The sequence below is a fragment of the Plasmodium vinckei genome (assembly GCF_900681995.1).
Source record: "Plasmodium vinckei vinckei genome assembly, chromosome: PVVCY_13".
Classification (NCBI taxonomy): Eukaryota; Apicomplexa; class Aconoidasida; order Haemosporida; family Plasmodiidae; genus Plasmodium; species Plasmodium vinckei.
Window position 1 is genome coordinate 2,134,153 of NC_051305.1, and position 23,265 is coordinate 2,157,417.

Sequence of the window (23,265 nt, forward strand, 5' to 3'; positions counted from 1 at the left end):
TTATTTATCATTTGAAAACTCGTACAATTTTCATAGATAAAAAAACAACAAATTATATCTATAAATTTTATAAATGAATACAAAAGAATATATATTTTTACATATAATAGCAAAAATGCATATAAAAATATATATTACAAAATATATATATCAAAAAAGTAAAATACGCAAATTTCGAAAATATAATATAAAATTAAATTTAACTATATAATTTTTTTTATGATAAACATTTTTATTTATAATATTATTATTATCTAAAATTTTTTTTCGAATATTGTAATGGCATATTTACCATAATATTTATGGCAAAGAAAAAATATTATATATTATTTTTCTATTAAAAATACATATGCATAAATATATGTAGTGTTTTTTTTTATTTGTTTTTTTATGCCACTGCCTATTGCATTTATCTTAATATTTTATTATTACAATTTTATAATAAATTAGTAAAAAAAAAATATACATTTGTATATATTTAAAAAATAAAAATGTAAATCTGTATTCCGAATAATAATTTGTTATAACATAAAAAATGAATAAATAAAAAATGTGATAAAACATCTGCATATATATTTCATGAAATTTACATTCTACGTTAACCTGATTCCTTTTTAGTATTCTAAAAATGAAAAAAATAACAAAATTAATAAGTAAAAATAAATAGAACAATCTAGGTATTTATATATTATAATATATATATGTTATTCATTAAATACGATAAACGATTCCTTGGAATATTCCTTACAACATAACTTGGTTATTATGATTCTCTATATAGTAATTTATTATTATTTCTTCAGTCTTTATTATTTTTTAAGTATTATTTTTTTTTCTTGTCCAAATGCTAATAATCTATGATAAAAAATATGGTGTATGCTTTTAAAATTTTTCTTTTTGGGTTAAAATTAAAACAGTATAATTTTTGCATGTAAAATAATAATAGTGTCTCAAAAATGGAAAAAATAATTAGAATCGTAAATATACTAATATAAAAATGGTATATTCTTAATGAACAAATTTTATTTTTATCGAATGGTTATATATATTCCAAAATAAAAGAAAAAAATAAAAATTGTAAATTTTGTATGTAATTTTTTTGTCCTATTTAAACAATGGTTATAGAATATATTTTTGTATTTAAGTAGACATGGTTACATGGCGTACCTCTTCATTTTGCATTCATTATCAAAATTGTAAATTAATATGCATTTTATGTGTATATTAATTGTACCAATTTGTAATTTTTTTATTTAAATTGTTCAGTAATTTAAAATAGTAACTTACAAGGTTAAATAATAATAGACATAATTTTTATTTTAAAAGTATATAATAGAATAAAACGAAAAATAAAGTTAATTTGTTTTGACAAAAAAAAATAAAAATACATAAAAAAAGAGAAAAAAGAAATACTTCTAACTTAAATTAAAACATTGATGTTTTATAACATTCTCAAATAAAATAAATTTTAATGATTTATTACACAAATAAATAAATGGCTAAAATTATAGAACAAAAAAATATGGAGTATGATGTATATACATATTATGTGTATATAATTGTTATAAACTAAAAAATAACAAAAAAATTATATAAATACAAAAAAAAATACAAATGTATATTTGTCTAATGCCTTGTGTTTAAATAGTAAGGTGATTTGTGTTTAATAAAAGAAAGAAGAAGAGAAAAAGCATGAAGAGCTACTTCCTTAGATTCGCATTTTACTAATTTTGAAATATATAAATATTTTTGTTTTTTTCTTTTTTTAATTTGATGCTTTTTATGTTTTTTATGTTTTTCCTGATGATGTTGATAAGTATCTTTGTTATTTTTATTTTTTTCATTTGGAATGCCTCCTGTTTGCAATGTGAAAGTTATATTCCTTTTATTATCATTATCGTCTGAATAACTTGTTTGGTTAAGATAATTATTATTTTTATTAGAACTATAAATTTTTGCATTTCCATTATTATATTGTTTATAGTTTGTACATTTTTCTTCATTATCGATACTATTATCACGTTCATTATTTTCGTAATTTTTCTCGTATAACATATGTTCCTTTTTAAGTGTCTCCTCAAAATATTTTTCGTATTTATTTTTTTTAAAGGTCTTTTTAATTTTACAACTAATATCATTTTTTTTGTTAAGGCCATAATTAATAATTTTATTTCTATCATATGATTTGTTTTCTTTATATGGAGATTTATATAATATTCTTATATAATAGGATGGTGTGAATTCCAAAAGTTGTCTATAATGTTTTGGAGTAAATAAATTTTGTAGAATCGTCCATTTACTATTTTCATTGTTTTTTTTATTATTATCATTATTTGATTCTTTTATTTTTTTCGGGATGTCTTCTTTATTTTGTTCATAATTTTTATCTTTGTTTGATTCAACGTAATCTCCATTTTGTTCACCTTGTTTTTCATTACAATTTTCAGGGTTTTTAGATGCACATTTTTTCATTTCTACATTGTCTAGTTGAATTAATAAAATATCTACCTTAATAATGCAATTAATAAATATTGACCATAACAATTTATCCTTTTCGCAATATCCAATTTCTCTATTATTGACCCATAAGAAGTTTTTAATTGTATTGTAGTTATTATTTTTCATTTTGTATAAAAGTATAATAGCTATAACATTTTTTTTTAATAAATCTTTTTTTTTTTTTTTTTTTTCATTTATAATATGGCTTGAAAATGATAGTGGATATTCATAATTAACAAATTTTGCATATTCTTTTATGACACTCATTTTTGGTGGTCTGACAATCGATTTCATTGGTAAGGTTTGTATTTGATTTAGTGTGCCAATAGATAAAAACGTAAAAAATGAAAGAATACTATTAAAAAACCCAAAAAATAAACTGCTAAAAGAACTAAATAATGCAAATAGTAATAATTTTAAATTTGTAATAAATATTTTTAGTTTCCCTTTTTTTTCATTCTTCCTAAACCCTCTATTTCTTTTTTTTAATGCTATATATGGTTTATAAATGACATTAAAAAAACTAATTGCTAAAATGTGTAAAAAAGAGTGGCAACCATAATATACCCCTTCTCCAATATTTGATGGTTGATCTAATATCTCATTTTGAAATAAATTACTATTAGTTACTACACTAAAATTATCAGAATTTCTTGAAAATCTTTCAAAACAAGTATTCCAACTGGCACAAAATCGACTTACACCTTCTAATATACCTGCTAATATACTTTTCCCAAAACTTCCTATTATATTTAATAAAAGTATACAAAATAATAATGGGAAAGAACATGTATCAACACTTTTTTTTAAATCGTTAATAAATTTCTGATAACCCTTTTTCCAATGCTTATAAATACTTAATGGATTTCCTATAAAATCTATTGCACCTAAAACATTAAATCTTTGATTCATTCCATTATTTATATAATCGTTCATAATTTCGTTAAACATTAAAGCATATAAAGATCCGCACATATTTTTTTTTGTTTCTTTTTCAAAATATAAATTTGCATCACTAATATTTGGTATATTCATAATTAACAAAGTTAATGCATTCATTATATTGGAATCCATTATTTCACTTTTTTTTTCATAACTTAAACTTTTGTTCTTTATATTTATTATTAATTTTATTTCATTTATTTCTAATTTTGATATAAATATATTTTCAAAATTTATTAAATCATTCTTCATGTTATTATTCTGGATTATTTTTAAAATATTTTTTCTATTATTTAAAGTTGTTTTGTAATTTTTCATGTATTCCTGTAAATAATTTACCTTTTCTTCATTTAGTAGCATGGTTTGATCAAAGTTATCTATTTTGTTTTGTGATTCTTTGCTCTTTTGAGGATTTTCAAACAATTCAAATTTGTCTTTATCATTTTGTTGAATACCCTTTTCAATATCGTTCTCTACATTTACAACTGAATTTTTATTCCATTCATCACTTTGTCTATCTATATTTATGGTTACTCTCCTATTTTTATCTTCATATCCAATCGAATAAATACTATCATTCTCTAAAATTGAATCCCTTTTTGTATCATCACACACCGATTTGGTTAACATGTCATTTGAGTTTGCCTTATATTTAAATTCTGTATCATCGACACTGGTATGTGTTTTTTCTAATTCTTTGTATTGGCTAGCCATGGTTAAATGTGTTCGAATATCTATTACATTATTGTTCATATTATAATGAAGTAAGTTTGTTCCATTATTTTTTTTATCGTGTATATTTTTATATCCATCCTTAAATTTAATGCTAGCTAGTTTTTCATATAAATAATAATCTTTTGATATGAAATGCTTGATCAATTCTTCCAATGGACCAATATTTTTTTTGTATTCTGAGCAATCAAAATTTGTATCTTGTATTTCTATATTTTTTTCGACATTAAGAGAATTATAATCATTTAAATCATAGTCTAATATTTTTAAAAATTCATCAAATATTTTTAGCATTTCAATAATAAAATAAGAATCAATATTTATACTCATAGGTGATAATTTTACCTTTATTTCTGATAACTCAAGAAAGTTTTTCATATTTCCTTTTCCCTTTTTAATAATTGTAATACTAAGTATAGAATTATATTCAATGTAAAAAAACGATGGTATATAAGTCTTATAAGAATTATATAAAGGGCTATTTTTATTAGTACTAATTAATAGACGGCTTTCATCAAAATATAAATTACCATCATCGTTATGTTTGTTATTTTTTCCGTCTTTACCATCATATAAGTTATTTAATATATTATAAGAATAGCTTTTTGAAAAATTTTTGTTACTATTGCTCATATAATAAATATATGATGTGTTTAGCTTACTATTACATTTTTCATTTTCATATATTTCTGTTTTATTATTGTCATTATTTTTTTTCAGTTTATCAATAATACTTATACTAGCGTTATACTCTAAATTTGTAGCTTGCTCATTTTTATTTTCTTTATTTTTTTCCGATTTCTGTAAATCTGGTATTGGTAACATGACATTTTTATAATCGCTATTTTTTGTATGGTTATCGATTTGCAACCATCCAACATTTATATGCAATAAGTCATTTTCACTTATTTGTTTATAAACTATTAAAATATATTCCATAGATAAATATAATATTTCCTCTAAATTATGATTGCTAATACTTAATCCTAATCCTTTAAATATAAAATGTGCAAAGACATTCAAATTTAATGTCATATGCTGCGGTTTATCTAATGTTTGATTAGCTTTGTTTGAATTTAAATATGTAATAGTATTACTAATGTGTATATTTGTTTCTTTTTTGTACAAATTATTGTTTCCGTGTTTATGAAATAAATTAAGTAAATATCTAAATTTGGAGTTTCCTTTTTTTTGACTTTTTAAACTTAACATATTTTTAGACTTCATTGAATGATATTTATTCGATTTTTTATTCTTTCCTTTTAGATATATATTATTTATTTTATTCCTAATAAATTTATATGATTTTATTAAATTATGATTATAATTGTTATTAAATGGTGTGATACTAAAATTTAAAAGGTTATTTATTAGGTCATTATAATTCTCAAAATATAAAATTGTTTTTCCATTATAAGTCTTTTTAGTACAAGATATATATATAAATGTGTCTCCTAATTTTAGATTTAATAATGTGATACTATTCGAGCTTTCTAGGTCAACTATATCCATATTCCCATCATTTAATTTTTCAATCTGTTTTGAAAACAGTTTTAATTTAAAAATTTGATCATTTATGATTTTAGCATTTTCATTAGACTTCACATAATTAGTAGAAAGGAAATTTAAATAATTTATTTTATTTGCTAAATGGTTTTTCAATTTTTTTACATATTTTAAATTTGCATATTTATCATTTGAATACCCTGTGAGTTTATTAATTTCGTTGTCTTTTTTTTTCTTGCCTTTTTTTCGATTTTTTCTTTTTCCCCCTTTATTTTTGTTTTTTTTTGTACGAGATGATAATATACTTATTTTCAATTTCGTTTCTTTATATGGGTTGTAAAAAGAAAAATTAAGTGCATAATTTTTAAAAATTTCATCGAACATTTTTTGCTCCTTTTTCGGGATTTTGGGTAACATTTCTGAATGTTCGAAAATACCGATTTGTCTTAAATTTAAATTATATTTAGTTAAGTTTATTAAATAATATGGAACAACATCAATATCTTGAAAACGAATAAATTTGCATCCTTTAAAAGTTGTTACTTCCATTGAGCAACATGAATATTCATATGGTATGTCTTTATATTTGATCAATTTGTTGGATATTTTTAAATAGTTATCATTGTTTTTGTCATCATTTTTTAATAAATAATTAAACATTTTTAGTTTCATTTCTTCTTTTTTAAAATTGTTATATGATACTACAGGATAACGAAAATAAACTACGCCTACTCTTGTTAAATCAAGAGATTCTGACCAAGATAAAAATTTTAAGTCATCAATTTTTTTTGATTTTTTTGCACTAATATTATTCTGTTTAAATGTGTTTCGGCGTGAAATTGGATCTACTTCACTATTTGTATCAGTATTATTAAAACTATTTTTTGGTAAATAATTATTATTCATATTATTCAAAATGGCATTATCATGCTTATTTATTCTATTATATTTATCATTATTTCGAATAATATCATGATATTTTACAGTATTATCATTTTTTTCTACTTCATTATATTTTCCCATATCAATTAATACACTTAGTTTTTGTGGTAAATTTAATATATCATTATTTCCAATATCTTTGTCATTTTTTTTATGTTGTGCATTTTTATTAGAAGTATCACTACCATTTTCTTTTATTGGATTTAGTATAGTTTTATTCTGTTTTTTTAATCTTTCTAAATATAATTCTTTTTGTAAAAAATCGTCTATTATATAATTAATTCCATTATCGAATACTCCACATATTTTTAGCAGTGCTTTTTTTTTTGATTGTGGATGAAATTCTACGTGTTTCTCTGGTTCTATTATATTATATTTAAAATAGGTATAATTTTTTATATATTCTTGAAAAATTATATTTGTTTTTGTATTATTTATAATAACAATGGAAGGTAATATCTCCATTACGGTTGTTCTGAAAAAAGGCATGGGTGCAATAGACATGTAAATACTGTATTTTAATTGTGGAATGTTTTTATTTCTATTATTACATTCCAATCTAGTTACTGATAAGTCTGTTAGTTTGAAACTTTTTGATTCTAATGGTTTATTAATATTACTTCGGTAAAAAAAACAATTTCGGTTTTTATTTTTTTTGACGTCAATAAAAATACTTTCTTTCTCGTGTTCTTTTTGTTTTTCTATATTATTTTGTTCACAATCGTTTTCGCGGTTTATTTCGTTATTATTTTTTAATTCTTCATTTTTTGTGCCATAATGCGCATTGGGGGCCTGTTCATTGATTGCCGAATCGTTAGATTGTGTAATTTCATCAGATATGCGATTGCTTCCACTGTTTATGTCCTTATTTTCTGAATTAGTTGCGTCATTACTATTGCTATTATTTGTATTACTATCTTTGCATTTGTCAATGTTATGATCAATACCAGAAACTGTAGTTATTGATTTCCTATTTGTTTTATCAAGGCTATTTTTTGTTTTTTTCAATTGTTTTTTTTTAATCATGTGTTTTTTTAGTGGGTAATTCATCAAATTTTCCACGTCTTTTAATGTTTCAAGTGGTATAACTACTTTGTTTCGATACGAAGAATATTCACATGATAATAATTTTCTAACGTATGGCTCAATAACAATTTCATTATTATTACTTAAACTTTTTATTTTAATAGGATAGTTTAATCGATTTATGACACAAGCCGAAACGAAAAATGTGCATGATAGTATATGTGTCCCATGATGTATTTTTTTCAAAGATATATCTTGATATCTATTTTTTGTCGTTTCATAAAAGTCATTAAAAATTGCCCATATAGTTAGCTTATCTTGATATTCGTCATATTTTGATTTTTTATTATGATCCACATATTTATCCAAAATATTTTTGTCATCTATTAATGAATCAATGGATGCTTGTGCATTATCTGGATTTATTCCAATTGATGTTTTTGGTGAACTTAAAACATTCATTTTTGTTACTATTGTATTTTTGTGTTCACTATGCTCGACACCACATTTCTGCCCATTAATAGCAATACTAAGAGCATCATTATTATTAGTAGTATTTATGAATTTTATATTATGATTTTTGGTCAATTCATTTTTATTTGCGATAGTGGATTCTTCACAATCAAGGGTCAAAAACGAGTCGATGTCATGTGTTATTGATTTTTCTAAAATGATTTTTTCTCGACCTTTTTTATTAGGATAATTAATTGAAATGGGGTATGAATAATATCCGTCAAAGGATATATTAGCAGTAGTAGGAATAAATGGAAGTCTTATACTTTGTCCTGGATTAATTTTAATTTCATAAATATCTTTATCGATTTCATTTTGTATATTAACAATGAAACGATTTTTTTGCAATAATGAATTTCTTTGTTCATTTTCTTCATTTATATTTTTATATATATAAACATTTTTTTTATTCGTAATTTCTTTAATGAATAATTTATTATCATTCATCATACTAGTTGCACTATTTTTAGGATGAATTCCGTCTTCATACTTTACATGGTCTGGTTTATTGTTTTCATTCCATAGACGCTCATTAAATTTGGCAATAGAAATAGCAAATTGTTTTTTTTCTTCACTTTCTTTTCTCTTTTGCGTTTCATCATTATGTAAATCATCCATTCCTTTCCTTGTGGTTAAAGTTTTTATAGCATTCAAATCTCTGTTAAACGAAGATTTTTTACTGTTTATACCAATTTGATTCTCTAGATTATCAAGTGTATTATTTAAAGCAGTATTTATAGGATTTTCATTACTGTGCTTTTTATTTATACTTTCTAATGAGAAAGAATTATCAATGGTAGTTGAACTTTGATATTCAATTGATTTGTCTGTAGAATAATAACTTGAATATGAATTTATCCTTTTTTTAACGTCCTTTTTAAGTTTACTGCGGTATATTTCATATTTAAAATGCATAGTTCTTGGTAATCCATTGTTAATCATTAAAGAATGGTCAATATTAATTTGATAAAAGTTATGAGCATCTTTTTTATTTAATACATAATTTGGATTATATACACTAATGATGGTTGCAGTAAAATAGAGGTCTTTTAAATTAAAATAATTTAAGTTATAATTTTCAATAGAATTAACCTTATTTTTATTGTTAATATTAATGTAATTTTGACTTATTTCATTATGAACACTTTTTTTGATGCTATTACGATTATTATTATCATTTTTATTTATATTACTTTTTGTTAATATATCATTTTCATCTAATAAATGATTTTTTAGTCTAATTAAATTTGGTTTAAATAATTTTAATGCATTGGGTAAAAATGGGGATTGGTAATTTAGAATATTATCAAGTGTATTTTTTGTACATATATAATCAGCATTATATTCTTCGTCTAAAAAAGTATACAAATTCGTATTATGTATTTTTTCGTTTTTTATTGATAACCAAATAAATGCATTTTCTGCTACTAGCCAATATAATGGTACAGGAATTAATTTATTAGTATTATTGGATATTTCGATTATGTCTAATCCATTTTTATTTTCATCATGTTTTTTAAAATATTCATTTAATAATTCTTGCTCCTCATAACCATCCTTATCATAATCACACAGAGAGCTATCATAAATGCAACTATCACTTGTCTGTGTATCAAAAGAAAATATAGAATTGGGCAATGAAGATAAAGTAATATTAGATAAATTTGTAATTGATAAAGATTCATCTGATAGTTTTTGATTGTGTATATCCACTGAATTAGGTGATCGTCTTAGAAAATCGAAAAAAGGATCATTTATAGACATAATGTTTCTATTTAAAATCGTATATTTTCTACGAAATTCTTGAGTTTTGTTATTGGAATTTATTTGTTGATATTTATTTATTTTTTTATTTTTTATTTTTTTCATTATATTTTTAATATATATTTCTTTAATCTTTTGCTTAATCAATTTTTTCTTAAGTTCATTTTTTATCCTTTTTTTTTCTTTGTTCCTTATTTTTGTTTTTTGATTTTTATATTTTAAAGGGGCTAACGAACTGAATTTTATGTCTCCAGATATGTAGTGTTCTATAGCAGACAATTTCATTAATGGAAATATACTTTTAATGAATTTTCTTCCGCACATATAAGTCTGATTTTTAATAAAACTATTGTTATCTCCACTTTTACTTGTAGAATACTTCTTATTATTCATATGTAAATTGGCGTCATTATGGTAATTTTCTTTTACTTGTTTAATATTTTTTTTTCGTCCTTCTTGTAAAATATCATTTTGATCAATTGAACTTGTTGGTTTTATTTTTTTATTCATATAATTATCATCGTTTATACTATTTTGTATATATTTTTCAATTTTTTTGTCAATTTTAAGTGTATAAGTAGGTGGTGGCGAAGGAATGTTATTGTATTTATGAAAATATTCTTTAAAAATTCCATTTTGATTAGTATTTCCTGGAACTGATTTATAAATGTAAATTGGGAAATCTGTATTATTTTTAATAGCTAATATTGAAGATATAAAAAAATCACATTCATTTTTTTCTTCATGACTAGTTTTGTTACTTGTTCTAAAAAATATATATAAATTATTTCGAGGTTGAGGGATATTAAATGGTTTCCATGTATATTCTTTATTCGTGGTATTTTTTTTGGGTATATAATTACTTGGATATATAGTATGGTATTTGCCATTTAACGATAAATTCTTTTCGATATCTAAATATTCTTCATTATATAATTCTTGTTCAACTTGTTTATTAATATTTGCTGGTAATACTCTTTCGGGTATTACTAATCTTATAACATCTTCATTTACATTTTCAGTATTTAATATATTAGATGGTATATCATATATATAATTAAGTAACCTAAATCTAATTAAGAAAAACTTCACTTTACCATTTTCATATGTGGGTAAATCAAGAGATTCATTATTTCCTAAAATTTTCCATTGGTATTTTATGGATTTATTTGTATTTTTATTAAAAGATTCAGTATATTTTTTATGATTATTCTTGAAATTCTTGCTATTTTTCACATTTTCAGATTGGTCATAAATTTCACTATATAATGTATTTTGTCTTTTTTGATATTTTTCTTTTTTATTATTGTAGCTTTTAGATAATTTTCTTTTTTTATCTTCATCATATGTTATTGTACTTTCACAATTATCCAATTTATTGTCTTTTTCCCCTTTCTCTTTTTTTTTGTCATTTTTTTCATTTACCTCTTTCAATATTCTATTGTCTTCATATTTCATTTTATCAATATTCGTATTATTGTTAAAAACAGTTGACGAATAATCCGATCGTTTAATTTTTGATAATGCATTTACAGTACTTAAAAAGACTGTCTGGGTATTTAAATAGTTTTGATGATTCGAAATGTTATCTAAATTATTGTTTTCAATGTTCATACTACTATAACCATCACTTGGTAAATAATCTTGTTCATGTATTGTACATATAGCTATAGGTTGTCCTAACAAATTATTTATTTTACAAATATGACTCATTTCTGATATTTTTTTTTTTTTGATATAATTAAATAATTTTATATGCAATAAATTCTCTGATTTTTCTTTTGGCTTATCTAAATTAAATCCATTATCATATTTTTCTAAATAATCCCCTGGATATTGACATGAATATTGGTAATTTCTTAATAATTTTTCTAATATAAAATCACCAAAAATGTATGTATCTAAGGATTTATTTACACTATTTAAAACATCAAATTTATTGTACCTAAAAAGTACATTTTTATTTGTAATAATAGATGCATCTTTATATTGGCCATTATTCATTTCTTCATAAAAATTTCGTAAAATAGTTGACGCATGTGCATCATCTATTTCACTTATATTTTTTTTCTCTGTTGTGTTGTCATCATATTCTGTTTGTTGTAATAAATTTCCGTGAGTATAAGGATTCTTTGATGAAGCGTTATCATTTTTTTCGGATTTTCCTGTGTGGGTTATTTTTTTATTATTTTTTCGATAGTATGAATCACTCATATGTCTACCCAATAATAATCGCGTTCTTTGCGTTATTATAGAAAAAATTACACTACAACATAATGATAAAATGTTATCTAAGAAATTAAGATTCATATTAATATTTATCCATGAAAAATAATAATATAAATGGATTGGAGAAATTATATCTTTTTTAATTGCTATAATTTCTGTACAGACAGGTTCAATAAAAGTTTGATACGAATCTTCTTTTTTGTTAAAGTGTTCACAATATATTAAAAATTCAATTTTACATTCTATATTATTATTTATTTTGTTGTCATTATTTTTTTTCATATCTCTTAGTGTGCACTTATTTTTTAAAAATATATTATTGATATTCTCATATTTATTATTTCTTTCATTTAGAGGACCAAAATTTGTTCTTTCATATGCATACATATCTTCATCATTCTTTTTTCTAAAAATAAATTTTTTAAATAGCCTTTTTATTTCAAAATTAAAATGTTCTATGTTTTTAAAAAATTTTTTCTTATTGAATATGCCCAGTTTTTCCTCATTTTCATCATTACTACTTAAGTATTTATCTTTTTCCTTTTCAGCATATTCATCTACATTTTTACTTAAGGATATTTCATCATACACATTTTTATTCGCCTTATTAGATGATTCGAATTGAAGTGTGTTGGAAAATGTTACGTTATTATGATTATGTTCAAAGCTGTTTTCATGTAACTTGTCTAATGACTTATTATTGTTCTCAGATTCATTACATGTGTTAAAATTATATAATGTATGCGTGGTATCTTTATTCTTAGATAATATGGAATGAGAATTATTATCACATTTAATTGCGATATTCTCGAAATGCGTATTTTTTTCATTAATATTATTTGAATGGTGGTCAGAGGAATAATATTGATGAATTGAATATTTTTCCTTGTTATATACATCACCTTGGGGAATACCATTTTCTGCTATAAAATCTGGTGTATTGCTTTTGAAAATTGGGTATTTATTGTTATCATTGTTATTATCATTGCATTTATCGATACACCTATTTGCAACATGGGTTTTATTATTCTTATTTATACATACTGCATCATTATTGTAAAATGTTTCTTCATCTTTTGACCTATCATTAAGGCAATATTTTAAATCCAAATGATTTAGGTCATCGTCATATAAACTAGTGCCATTTAAATTTATATCATAATCATTTAAGGAGCAAAAATTGGCATTAAAATATTCTATAACAAAATTAAGAGAACATCTATTATATGCTGTATTAGAATCCCATATTTGAAAAGTTATTACATCAAATCCTATTTGGCAACATATTTTTGTGTTTTCTATAAAATTCATTATAAGAATGTTAAATGTATTTTCATCTAAAACATTGTATGCATTTCTTACGTCCTCTCGTTTATTTTCGTTATTATTATTGTTTTCGTTTTTGTTGTCAACATTTTTTCTCATAGTATGATTTGGGAATGGTTCGAAATTTTGTTCCTCATTAAAACTTAGGCCTTTTTCAATTATTTCAAATTTTGAATTTTCATAAATTCCCCTTTCTTCTTGTGACGCTTTATTTAAATCGAAATTGTCAAATGGTTTGTTCGAATTATCATTTTCATATGATTTCTTTTTTCTTTGTAAAATATTTTTATTTGAAAATAATTGAATATCACATAAAGAATGGTCACTTACATTAATGTGTGTAGGGACGTCACTAATATCAGAATAATAAATATCATTCATCATATATTCCGATAAACTATCATCATAATTACTATGTTGTGAATTAATTCTAAAGAATATTTCGTCTTCATCTTCAATATCTTTGTTAGAACATATTTTTGTAAAATAGTTGTAAAAATCTATGACGATATTATATAACTGATTTAATAAAGTCAACATATGTGAATCAACGTTTAAAACAATTGGTTCAAAAGAAAAGTTCATATCAATTCCTTCAACTTGATTATTGTAAAAAAAATTAGCTTTTTTTTGAAAATTTAAACTTGTTATTTTATTAATTCCTAAACATCGCATTAATAGTATTTCTAAACTGGGTACTTTTATTTCCAAGTTAAATTTTGCTCTGCATGGTTGTAAAATTATATTATTATACGGGACATTATTCCAATCAATATAAGCTTTTAAGAATGGATTTTTTGTCACAGGTTTTGAAATTACACTAGTAATTTGTGAAAAAAGTATATTAACATTTATTACACATGGAAGTAAAGATGATATCACATTACCCCATTCGTTTAGTTTATTTTTATAAAATTCATGTACATTTATAACATTATTTAAATTAGAATATTTTAAAATTTCATTTATACTATGATTTAATTTAGTTCTTTCGTTATCTTCCTTATTCGATCTTTTTAAACTACTAAAATCCTTGGACTTAGCACATGCATTATAAGTTGTTAAGCTAGTTATGCTTTTCTTGTTATCATTTTTGTCTTCTATTATTCTATTATTATTTATTTCGTTTTCCTTTATTTTTTTTTCATTTTCATTATACAATAAAAAAAATATAACGGATTTAAAACACCCTTTCGTAGCTAAAACATATGGATTTTCTATATTCACGTTTTTGCAGGATTTTATTTTTTGATATAATTTATTTTTTTTCTTTCGTTGTGGTTTTTCAGTACCATTTTCATCATGATTAGTGTTATTTTTTGAGCTATTAATATTTACTATCACCTCATTGTTACTAATTGTGTCCTTTTTGTAACTTTTTGAATATGTTTTTTGCCTGTCCTTAATTTTTGAGTCCTTTCTTTTATTATGACTTTTTTTTTTATGTTTCTTATTTTTCATATAAGAATAGTATGCGTTAGGGGTATCATTTTCCAATAGATAAAGTTTTTTTTTTTGGGGTATTCTAATAGGTTCTAAGGATATCCAAAATTCAGAATAATTTATTTCTATGTCTATATGAACATATGGGTAGTCCTTTGCTTTGCATAATTCTTTAGTATATGCAGTATAACCTAAGTTAACTAAATGAAAGCAATTATTACAATTTATTTCATTACTAAAATCATCAAAAGTTACAGATCGATCAGTGCTGTTAGGTAATTGATTTGAATAATTGGGGATTCTAATCAATTCATCATTTTTAATTAAATCAGTAATACTATCTCTTAAATCATATTTTCGTGAGTTTTGCGAATTTATAATTTTATTTTCAACTTCTTCATTGATTTCTATTTTTTGATCTTTTACTATCTCGTGTGTATCTATGGATTTTATATTGTCATCACATAATACTGCATATATATTTTTTCTCGAATTTATTTTGTTAAAGGTATAATTAAAAAAATAATTTTCATGAAATAATATATCTTTTATTGTATTTTTTATATTTTCAGTATCATCAATGGATATAACACCGTTTTCATTATTACTATTATTTTTAAAATCGTTATTATTGGTTAAGATGCAAAAATCATCTTGTTTGATATCCAAATCTGTGTACTGTAGATTATCCTCGATATCATTTTCATATGAATTATATAAATATTCGCAATTTATATTATTTTGAAATTTTAAATTATAATAGTTTATTAAACTATATATTAATATTTTGTAATTTTTACATGAGAAGGGGGTACAATCATTTTCTTTATTACATAGTATATCATAATTTATTTTTTGTAATTTTTGTAAATTTTCTAAATGTTTAATTTCACTATTATTTAACCTATTAATTATTTCATCATCTATTGTGTGCAATTTTGGTAGCATGTCATTTATATTTATTATCCATGTCATGCATTCATCTATAACTTCCCAAAAAATCATTATTTTATTTCTATTTAATATGAATTTGAATGTATGATTATTTTTAAAAAGAACCCCAAAATATAATAGGACTAAATGCGTTTTCCTTAAATCAGGCAATTCAATATTACTTATAGAATAATCTAAAAATATATCCTCTGTTTCTATATTATCATCACATTTTTTTTGATAAAAATCTTGTAAAACAGTGTCTGAACTTATATTTTTATTTTTACCTTTATTTTTATCGGCATGTTTTGTTTTATTATTGTTTTCTTTTTTTTTCGTGTCTATTTTTTTCTGTCCATAATTCGATGCGTTTTTTTCAATGGATTTTGTATTTCCATGATATATGGAACTCATACTTAATAATGTAATATTTGTTTCATCCCTTACTTCTACGTTATTCATAGAATATAAAACATAAATAGAATTATCTTTTTCAACTCTTGCAATAAAACATAATTCTGAAAATATAAATGTATACATTGGAACAGCATGTTGCATATTATTAAACATATTTTTTTGCAAGCAATCATTTATTGTAATAAAATCATGATTATCCATAAAATTATCTTTATCCCATTCATTATTATTAATCATATTTATATCATGTTTTCCTATAATATTGTCAAAATTGGATATATATTTTTTGTCTAATTTCGATTTGATTGAATTATTAACACTTTGATTGATTGATGTATTTTTATTTTCTAAATAATTATATCTTTCGTTTAATTGACAACCGTTATTATCTTTCAAAATATTCGATTTATCTTGAACTTTTAAAGGTGCTTTCCTTTTCCATAATCTCACAACTATTTTCTTAATTAAAAATGAAAAACTGCAAGTTATTATAAAATTATTATTAAATATTTTTTTTTTAATATTTTCGATGTCTATTAACATTTTTTGTACATTAGTTTTTTCATTATCATCTAATGATTCATCACTATCATAATTTTCTAATAAGTCATCCCAAGAGTCATCATCAGATGAGATATAATTTGGATATATTATTTTTTCTTCTTTTTTCCATTCATTTTTTCTTCGTTTTTTTTTTTTAATTATTTTTGTATTCATATTTTTGATCGTACCTATGTTCTGCATTTCGCCTGTTTTGATAAGTTCATTTTTTTTATTATATTTTATTTTACCTTGGTCATTGAATTCATTGAAATTGTTTCTATTTTTGTTATTAAATATAATACTGTCGGAATAGTTACTATGTTTTAAATAGTATTCATCATTTGTGTGTGACAAAAATCCCTTTTTATATAATTCAGAATCAATATTAAAATGTGGTGATATATTTTTTCCTTGATTTTCTTTTAACACATTAATACTATTGGGATATTCTTTTGTATTCATAGAATCATTTTCTTCATTGTCATTATTACATGATTTATATTTCGAAAAAATATCTGGTTCGTCAATATTTATTAAACCTCCACTGTGGAGTTTAGATATTGATAGTTCTTTAGTTGTTCTAATGTTGGTATCACTCAAATGTCTAGCATATGCTCCTTTTTTCATGCCATGATTCTGAGAAGTTATTTTTTTCTTATCTCTTTTATTTATTTTTTTTTTTCTTTCCGAATTTTTTGTTTCCAATTTTGATTTTGCCACATTATTATCTAATGTATCATCTTTTTCGTTTTGTGGTTTATTTTTAATTTTTTTTGTCTGTTCACTCTTAGTGCTATAAAGAGCATTTAGTTTTGATGTTTTCTTTTTGGAATACATTTTTTTTTTTAAAAGTTTATTATTGTCATTAATTGGAAAATATTTATTATAATATTTAGTGTTCAGTTTAGATAATGATTCAATTTTTTTTTTTAAAAATAATATTTTTTTTTTTTTGTATGATAACTCTTGTGTATTATAATGTTCATATATATTAGACAAAGTTAAGAAAAAAAATTCTATATCATAATCACAAATATTTATATTCAAGTCTTCTTCATTTAATTTAACTATAAGCATGGGATATAGAGGATTGAATTTTATATGACATAAATGAATTATGCAAGATGTTTTTTCACTCATGGACAAAACATAATTAGAACTATTATTGGTGCTGCAACGATTTTTTATTTTACTTTCTAGTTTAATGTTTCCATAATTTTTAGTTTTTTTGTGATTATTAAATCTGTGTATACTATCACCATAAATATTATTGTCATCCATGTGTGGATAACTGTCTATATCGTATGAACTAGTAATGGTTCTCGATATTAATTTATTATTTTTATATAAAATGGAATCCTTGATAATTAATTCATTTCCATTTTCGTCAAGTTCATCACTAGTGCAACTTTTAAAAAAATTCAACTTACATTTTTTATTTTTACTTCTATTATTATGCATATCATAAGATGCAATTTTTTTACTATTGATTACTTTATCTTTTTCATTTTCGGACATTAAAGAAAATTTTCCACTGTTTGATTCAGGACAACTTAATGATCTTATGCTTCTATTCTTTCGATTTGTTACGAGGTTATGTTTACTGGATGAGTTACTACCAATTGAGTCCGTTTCATCTGCTTTGAGATTAAATGTTTCAGACTCATTCCCATCATTTCTACTGTTCATATTGTGATTATCTTCTGGATAATAATTATCATACCCATGATTAAAATTGTTTATTTTGGATGGCATATTATTCCTAATTTTGCTATATAATATATCATCCATGTTATTACCACCATTGTTTGAATGTTTTAATTTGAAATCGAAATTTAATGGGGAATTATTATTGTTTGGTAGTAAAACATTATTTTTGGGATTAAATATTTTGTAATACGATTTTATAAAGTGATTATCCAAATAAGTATTATAATATTTTGCAGTGTTATCCCAATTCAAAACCCTTTTTAATTGTATACCATCAAATTGAACAAAGAATGAATCATAAATACTCCCTTTTGCTAATGTTTTATCATACTTTGGTAATCTTTGTGTTAATTGACTAACAATCGTCAATGGTTTAAGATTTAAACTATATCCTTGAATTTCAGAATTTTTTCCAGATTTTGTAATAACAAAGGATAATACTTTTTCTAATTGCACATCTAGAAGCACGTTAGTATGTTTTGTATAATTATCTAATATATTATTACAATATTTTGCCCCCAATTCTAAAAAGTATTCTTTTTTTTTAAAAGAAAATATGTTTTTTTTTTTTGACAACACTTCTTTCTCATCTAAGAAATGAAAATAATCATCAACAAAGGATTTAATAATTTCTGCATTTACATTAAATATTGAATAAGCGCAATTATGCAAAAAAAAACGATGGTCTGGTTTTTCTAATATTGTATATGACTGATTATCGTATCTTAAGTATATAGATGGGTTTGATAATATTATATCATCTAATTCAGAACAATAAGCATTGTTTTCTCTTTTTGGAAAGAAAAAAAAATTGTCTTCTACTAAAAATTTAAATTTTTTCCTAAAATTACTAAAATATTGAGCATCAGGTTGATCTATTGTTTTTGTATTATTGTCAGCTTTTTTTCTTTTTAGTATATTATATTTCTTTAAAAATGCAAAATTTTCCATATCAAAAAGAAATTTTTTACGATGTTTTTCATAATTATGTTTTTTTTCAGAACTTGTTAATATATATAATACATTTATCTCAGGTTTTATATATTTGTTATTTAAGTTATTAGTTATAAGAAGTATAGTTAATGGATATAGTTCTATATCTATAGAATTTTTTAACTCATGGGTATTTGATATTTGATTGTGATAATGTATACAGTTCATTAATATGGCATATGTTTTAACAAAGTTAACTGTTCTAGTATTAACAATCTTAGACGTTTCTATTGTCAATAAAAATGTACTATTAATTATGCATATGTCTAAACATATGTCTATAGTAAAAACTTTTTCTCTAAAAGAATTTTTTATCTTATTATAAGCTTTTTGATTCTTCATTAAATTTTTTAAAAAATTTATACTTTCATTAGCTACTTTTTTTATTTCTTTATCATGATCATCCTTCTTGGTATCATTATTTATCTCATTATATTTTTCGTTTAGATACTGACCAAGAGTTTCATTCTCGGTAATATTTTCACATATATTATCAGTTTCCATTTCATTTGTTGAGTCTTCTTTTTTTAGTTCTACTTCCTTTTTTAATGCTTGCACTTTACAAAAGGCTTTGTTTCTTAATAAATTAATTATGTTAATAGAATGGGTGTTTTCAAATTCTTCACAATATTTTTCTGCTTCAATTTTTTCCTCTTTTGAAGAATGGGTGTCTAGTAGTTTTAATACCCAATTATTTATATATGAAATTTCTTCTTCATTTGTTGCTTCACTTTTTTCAAACTGAGATAATATTCCAGTTTTCCAAGTAGAATATGTAATAAAACTATAATTCAACCATTTTACAATATTAGACATTTGATTATCTGAAAAAATTATTTTTATATTTTTTAATGTAAAAAAAACACTTAACCTAGGTAGGCATTCGTCGTATTCATTTACACTTCTTTTCTGAATACCCCAGGTAGAAAAACATCGTGAAAATGGTAAATGCCCATGATCTGTAGGAATTAAACTTAAATATATTTCAGCGTATCCATCAAAAGAATCCGGATTAATAATATATTCATGTTTTATATTTTTTATTAATTGCAAAAATAAGTAAAAAGAATTTAACTTTGATTTATTTATTTTATATGTTTTTTCGTGTAATAAATAAATTGAATTAATTTTTTCCTTCTTTTTTTTTCTTATTTTTTCTTTTATTTCATTTTTTTTTATGTGTTTATTAAATTTTCCTTGTTTTATAATTTTCTCTTTTTCCTTTTCCTTATTTTCCAATTTTACATTTCTTTCAAAATTATTTATCATACTATTATGTCTGCGATAATAAGAGGGTGATCCTTTGAATTTTATTTTATTATGATTTTTTGTTTGTATGTTATTTTCTGGGTCACTAAAAAAATTTAAATAAACATTATCCCCGTTATTGTAAAGACAAGAATTGTGAGCATTGTAACGAAAAGTTTTTAAATTATCAACCGTATCATAATATTCATTACTACACACACCGTATTTATTCTGCATTTTTTTTATTATCCTTTTTTTATATTTATTTAGACGTTGTTTTTCATTATTATCAAATTCGATGTCATTTGTGGTTTCTTTAGCAGTATAATAACCATCACTTTCTCCACATTCATGTGTATTATTTAATTTATCATTTTTACCATCATTACTATATTTTTTCGAATTACTTTTTATATAATGTTTACTATCTGAAGATTTTATCGAAAAAAACGATAAAGTTTTATTTATGTAACTGGATTCTCCATTATCTGAACCGGTTTGTAATTCTTTAAATTTTAAGTGGCTATTGAAATCATTGTTTTCCTTTTCAATTGAATCACATTTTAATTTTTTTCTTGTTGTCTTTTTATTTACATCTTCATCATTCATATACTTATTCCTTTTTCGATCGATTTTGCTTTTCACCAATTCTTCCCTTTTATCCTTAAGCTTAATATGCTCAATAGAATCAGCAAAATTTATGATACATGCAGTCCAACTTATATTGTTATCAATACTCAAATTATCTATTTGTGGAAATTTTTTATTTTTACTTTTTGAAAAAATATTGAAGTTATAAAAACTGTTAATAGGCAATGTGGGGTTTGGATTTTTTTTATCATCTTCATTATTTTCAGAATTATTTACTATATCACCATTTTGTTTATTTTGTGTGTTATTATTTTGAGATAATTCAAATGCAGTATTATTCCCTTTAGGAAATAATGGGTTTGGTTTCGATTTATTATTAATATTTAATTCACTTCTGGAATTTTTATAATAATTATGTTTTATAGCATCTATAACATTTTGAAAATCATTCAAATTTTCTTGATTACTTTTTATATTTTTCTTTTTTTTGTTATACTGCTTTTTGGTGTCTTTTTTCCTTTTTCTTTCTTTTTTGGAAGCGATATTAGATTTATGCGATGTATCAGCTGTATTAAAATTATTAAATAGTAAACTATTCCATTGTGTGTAATGTTTTTTGTTCATAACCTTTTTCATATCTAAACTATCCATATATACCCCCAATTTTTTAACTTTTATCATATTTATCATTGTATTATTAACTAATTCATTTTTTTTTGTGTAGTATCCATTTCTTTTAAATGGTAAACCTTCTTTGGGTAAACTTAAAAATAATTCTTCGATATTTATTCCGAATGCAAAGCAATTTGATGGATCAGTTGTAAAATCTTCTATTCTAATTTGAACATTTTTAATAGATATATTTATATTATTTATAAGGGATAAAAGCATTTGCCATATAACCCCTCCTTCTATAGAACAAACTATAGCACTATATTCCGAGGACAGTAGTGCATTTTTTTTATTTTCTATATATTTTTCTTTATATAACTTGTCATCTAAGTATTTAGATGGGATAGTTGATAAAACTATAACGACGTCTTCGATATACACATTTATGGGATTTTTCATAAAATAAAAAAGCGGTAAATTAACTTTAAAATATCCAATACACCCAAAATTTAACCTACATGGTATATCAATTAAATCTATAACAGACTGTTTAAGATGAATATTTGTTAATTCCAATTTTCCTGTTAATAAGTCACTTAGCCCATATTGTTCATCATTTAGGCCATAAATAAAATTCCCCAATATTTTATTTAGGGTGTCTGCAAGAAATTTTTGAATCATTTTTACAAACCTGTTATCTTATTATCATTTGGAGTGGGAAATGATTTGAAGCATTTCGAATTTTTATAAATACTTTATTTTTCATCAAAGAAAATTAATACATTTTTTTTAAAGCCATGTGCATATGTATATGATTATTAACACTTGAATATATTTATGTAGGTATATATTTATTTGAAAAAATCTGTTAATAATTTTCAAAAAAGAAAAAATTGATAATGCTACATGAAAAATATGGTATTCTCCATTATTTTATTATGATTCAATATATATAAATATATTGTATAAATAAAAATTACAAGTTGCATACGTTCACAAATTTGTTTAGTTGCATACATCCTTTTCAAAGGGCAAATTTATACATTTTATAACTTTAAATTGTAAATTCATTTTTATATTAATACATGATGATATTTTTGTTGTATATTTTTAAACCTTTGAAATTAAAAATTAAAAATATTTATGTTATTATTTTTTTCAGTGGGAAGTGGACACAAAAAAAAATATAATATAATAAAAATATGAAGAAAACTGTTAATTGTAAAAAAATTGTGAATCTGTCTTAATATAATTGCTTTCAATGTTAAACTATAAAAAAATTGTATACATGTATTT

At 22.5% G+C, this 23,265-nt stretch overlaps 1 protein-coding gene across 1 annotated transcript; it reads right to left on the minus strand.

Moving 5' to 3' along the window:
* Positions 1–1,626: 1,626 nt before the first annotated feature.
* Positions 1,627–22,650, minus strand: PVVCY_1305990 (conserved Plasmodium protein, unknown function; the record flags this gene model as incomplete). The annotated part of the gene is made up of 1 exon (XM_008624270.2): positions 1,627–22,650. The coding sequence occupies one exon, from the start codon at positions 22,648–22,650 to the stop codon at positions 1,627–1,629; it is 21,024 nt and encodes a 7,007-aa protein (XP_008622492.2).
* Positions 22,651–23,265: the final 615 nt, after the last annotated feature.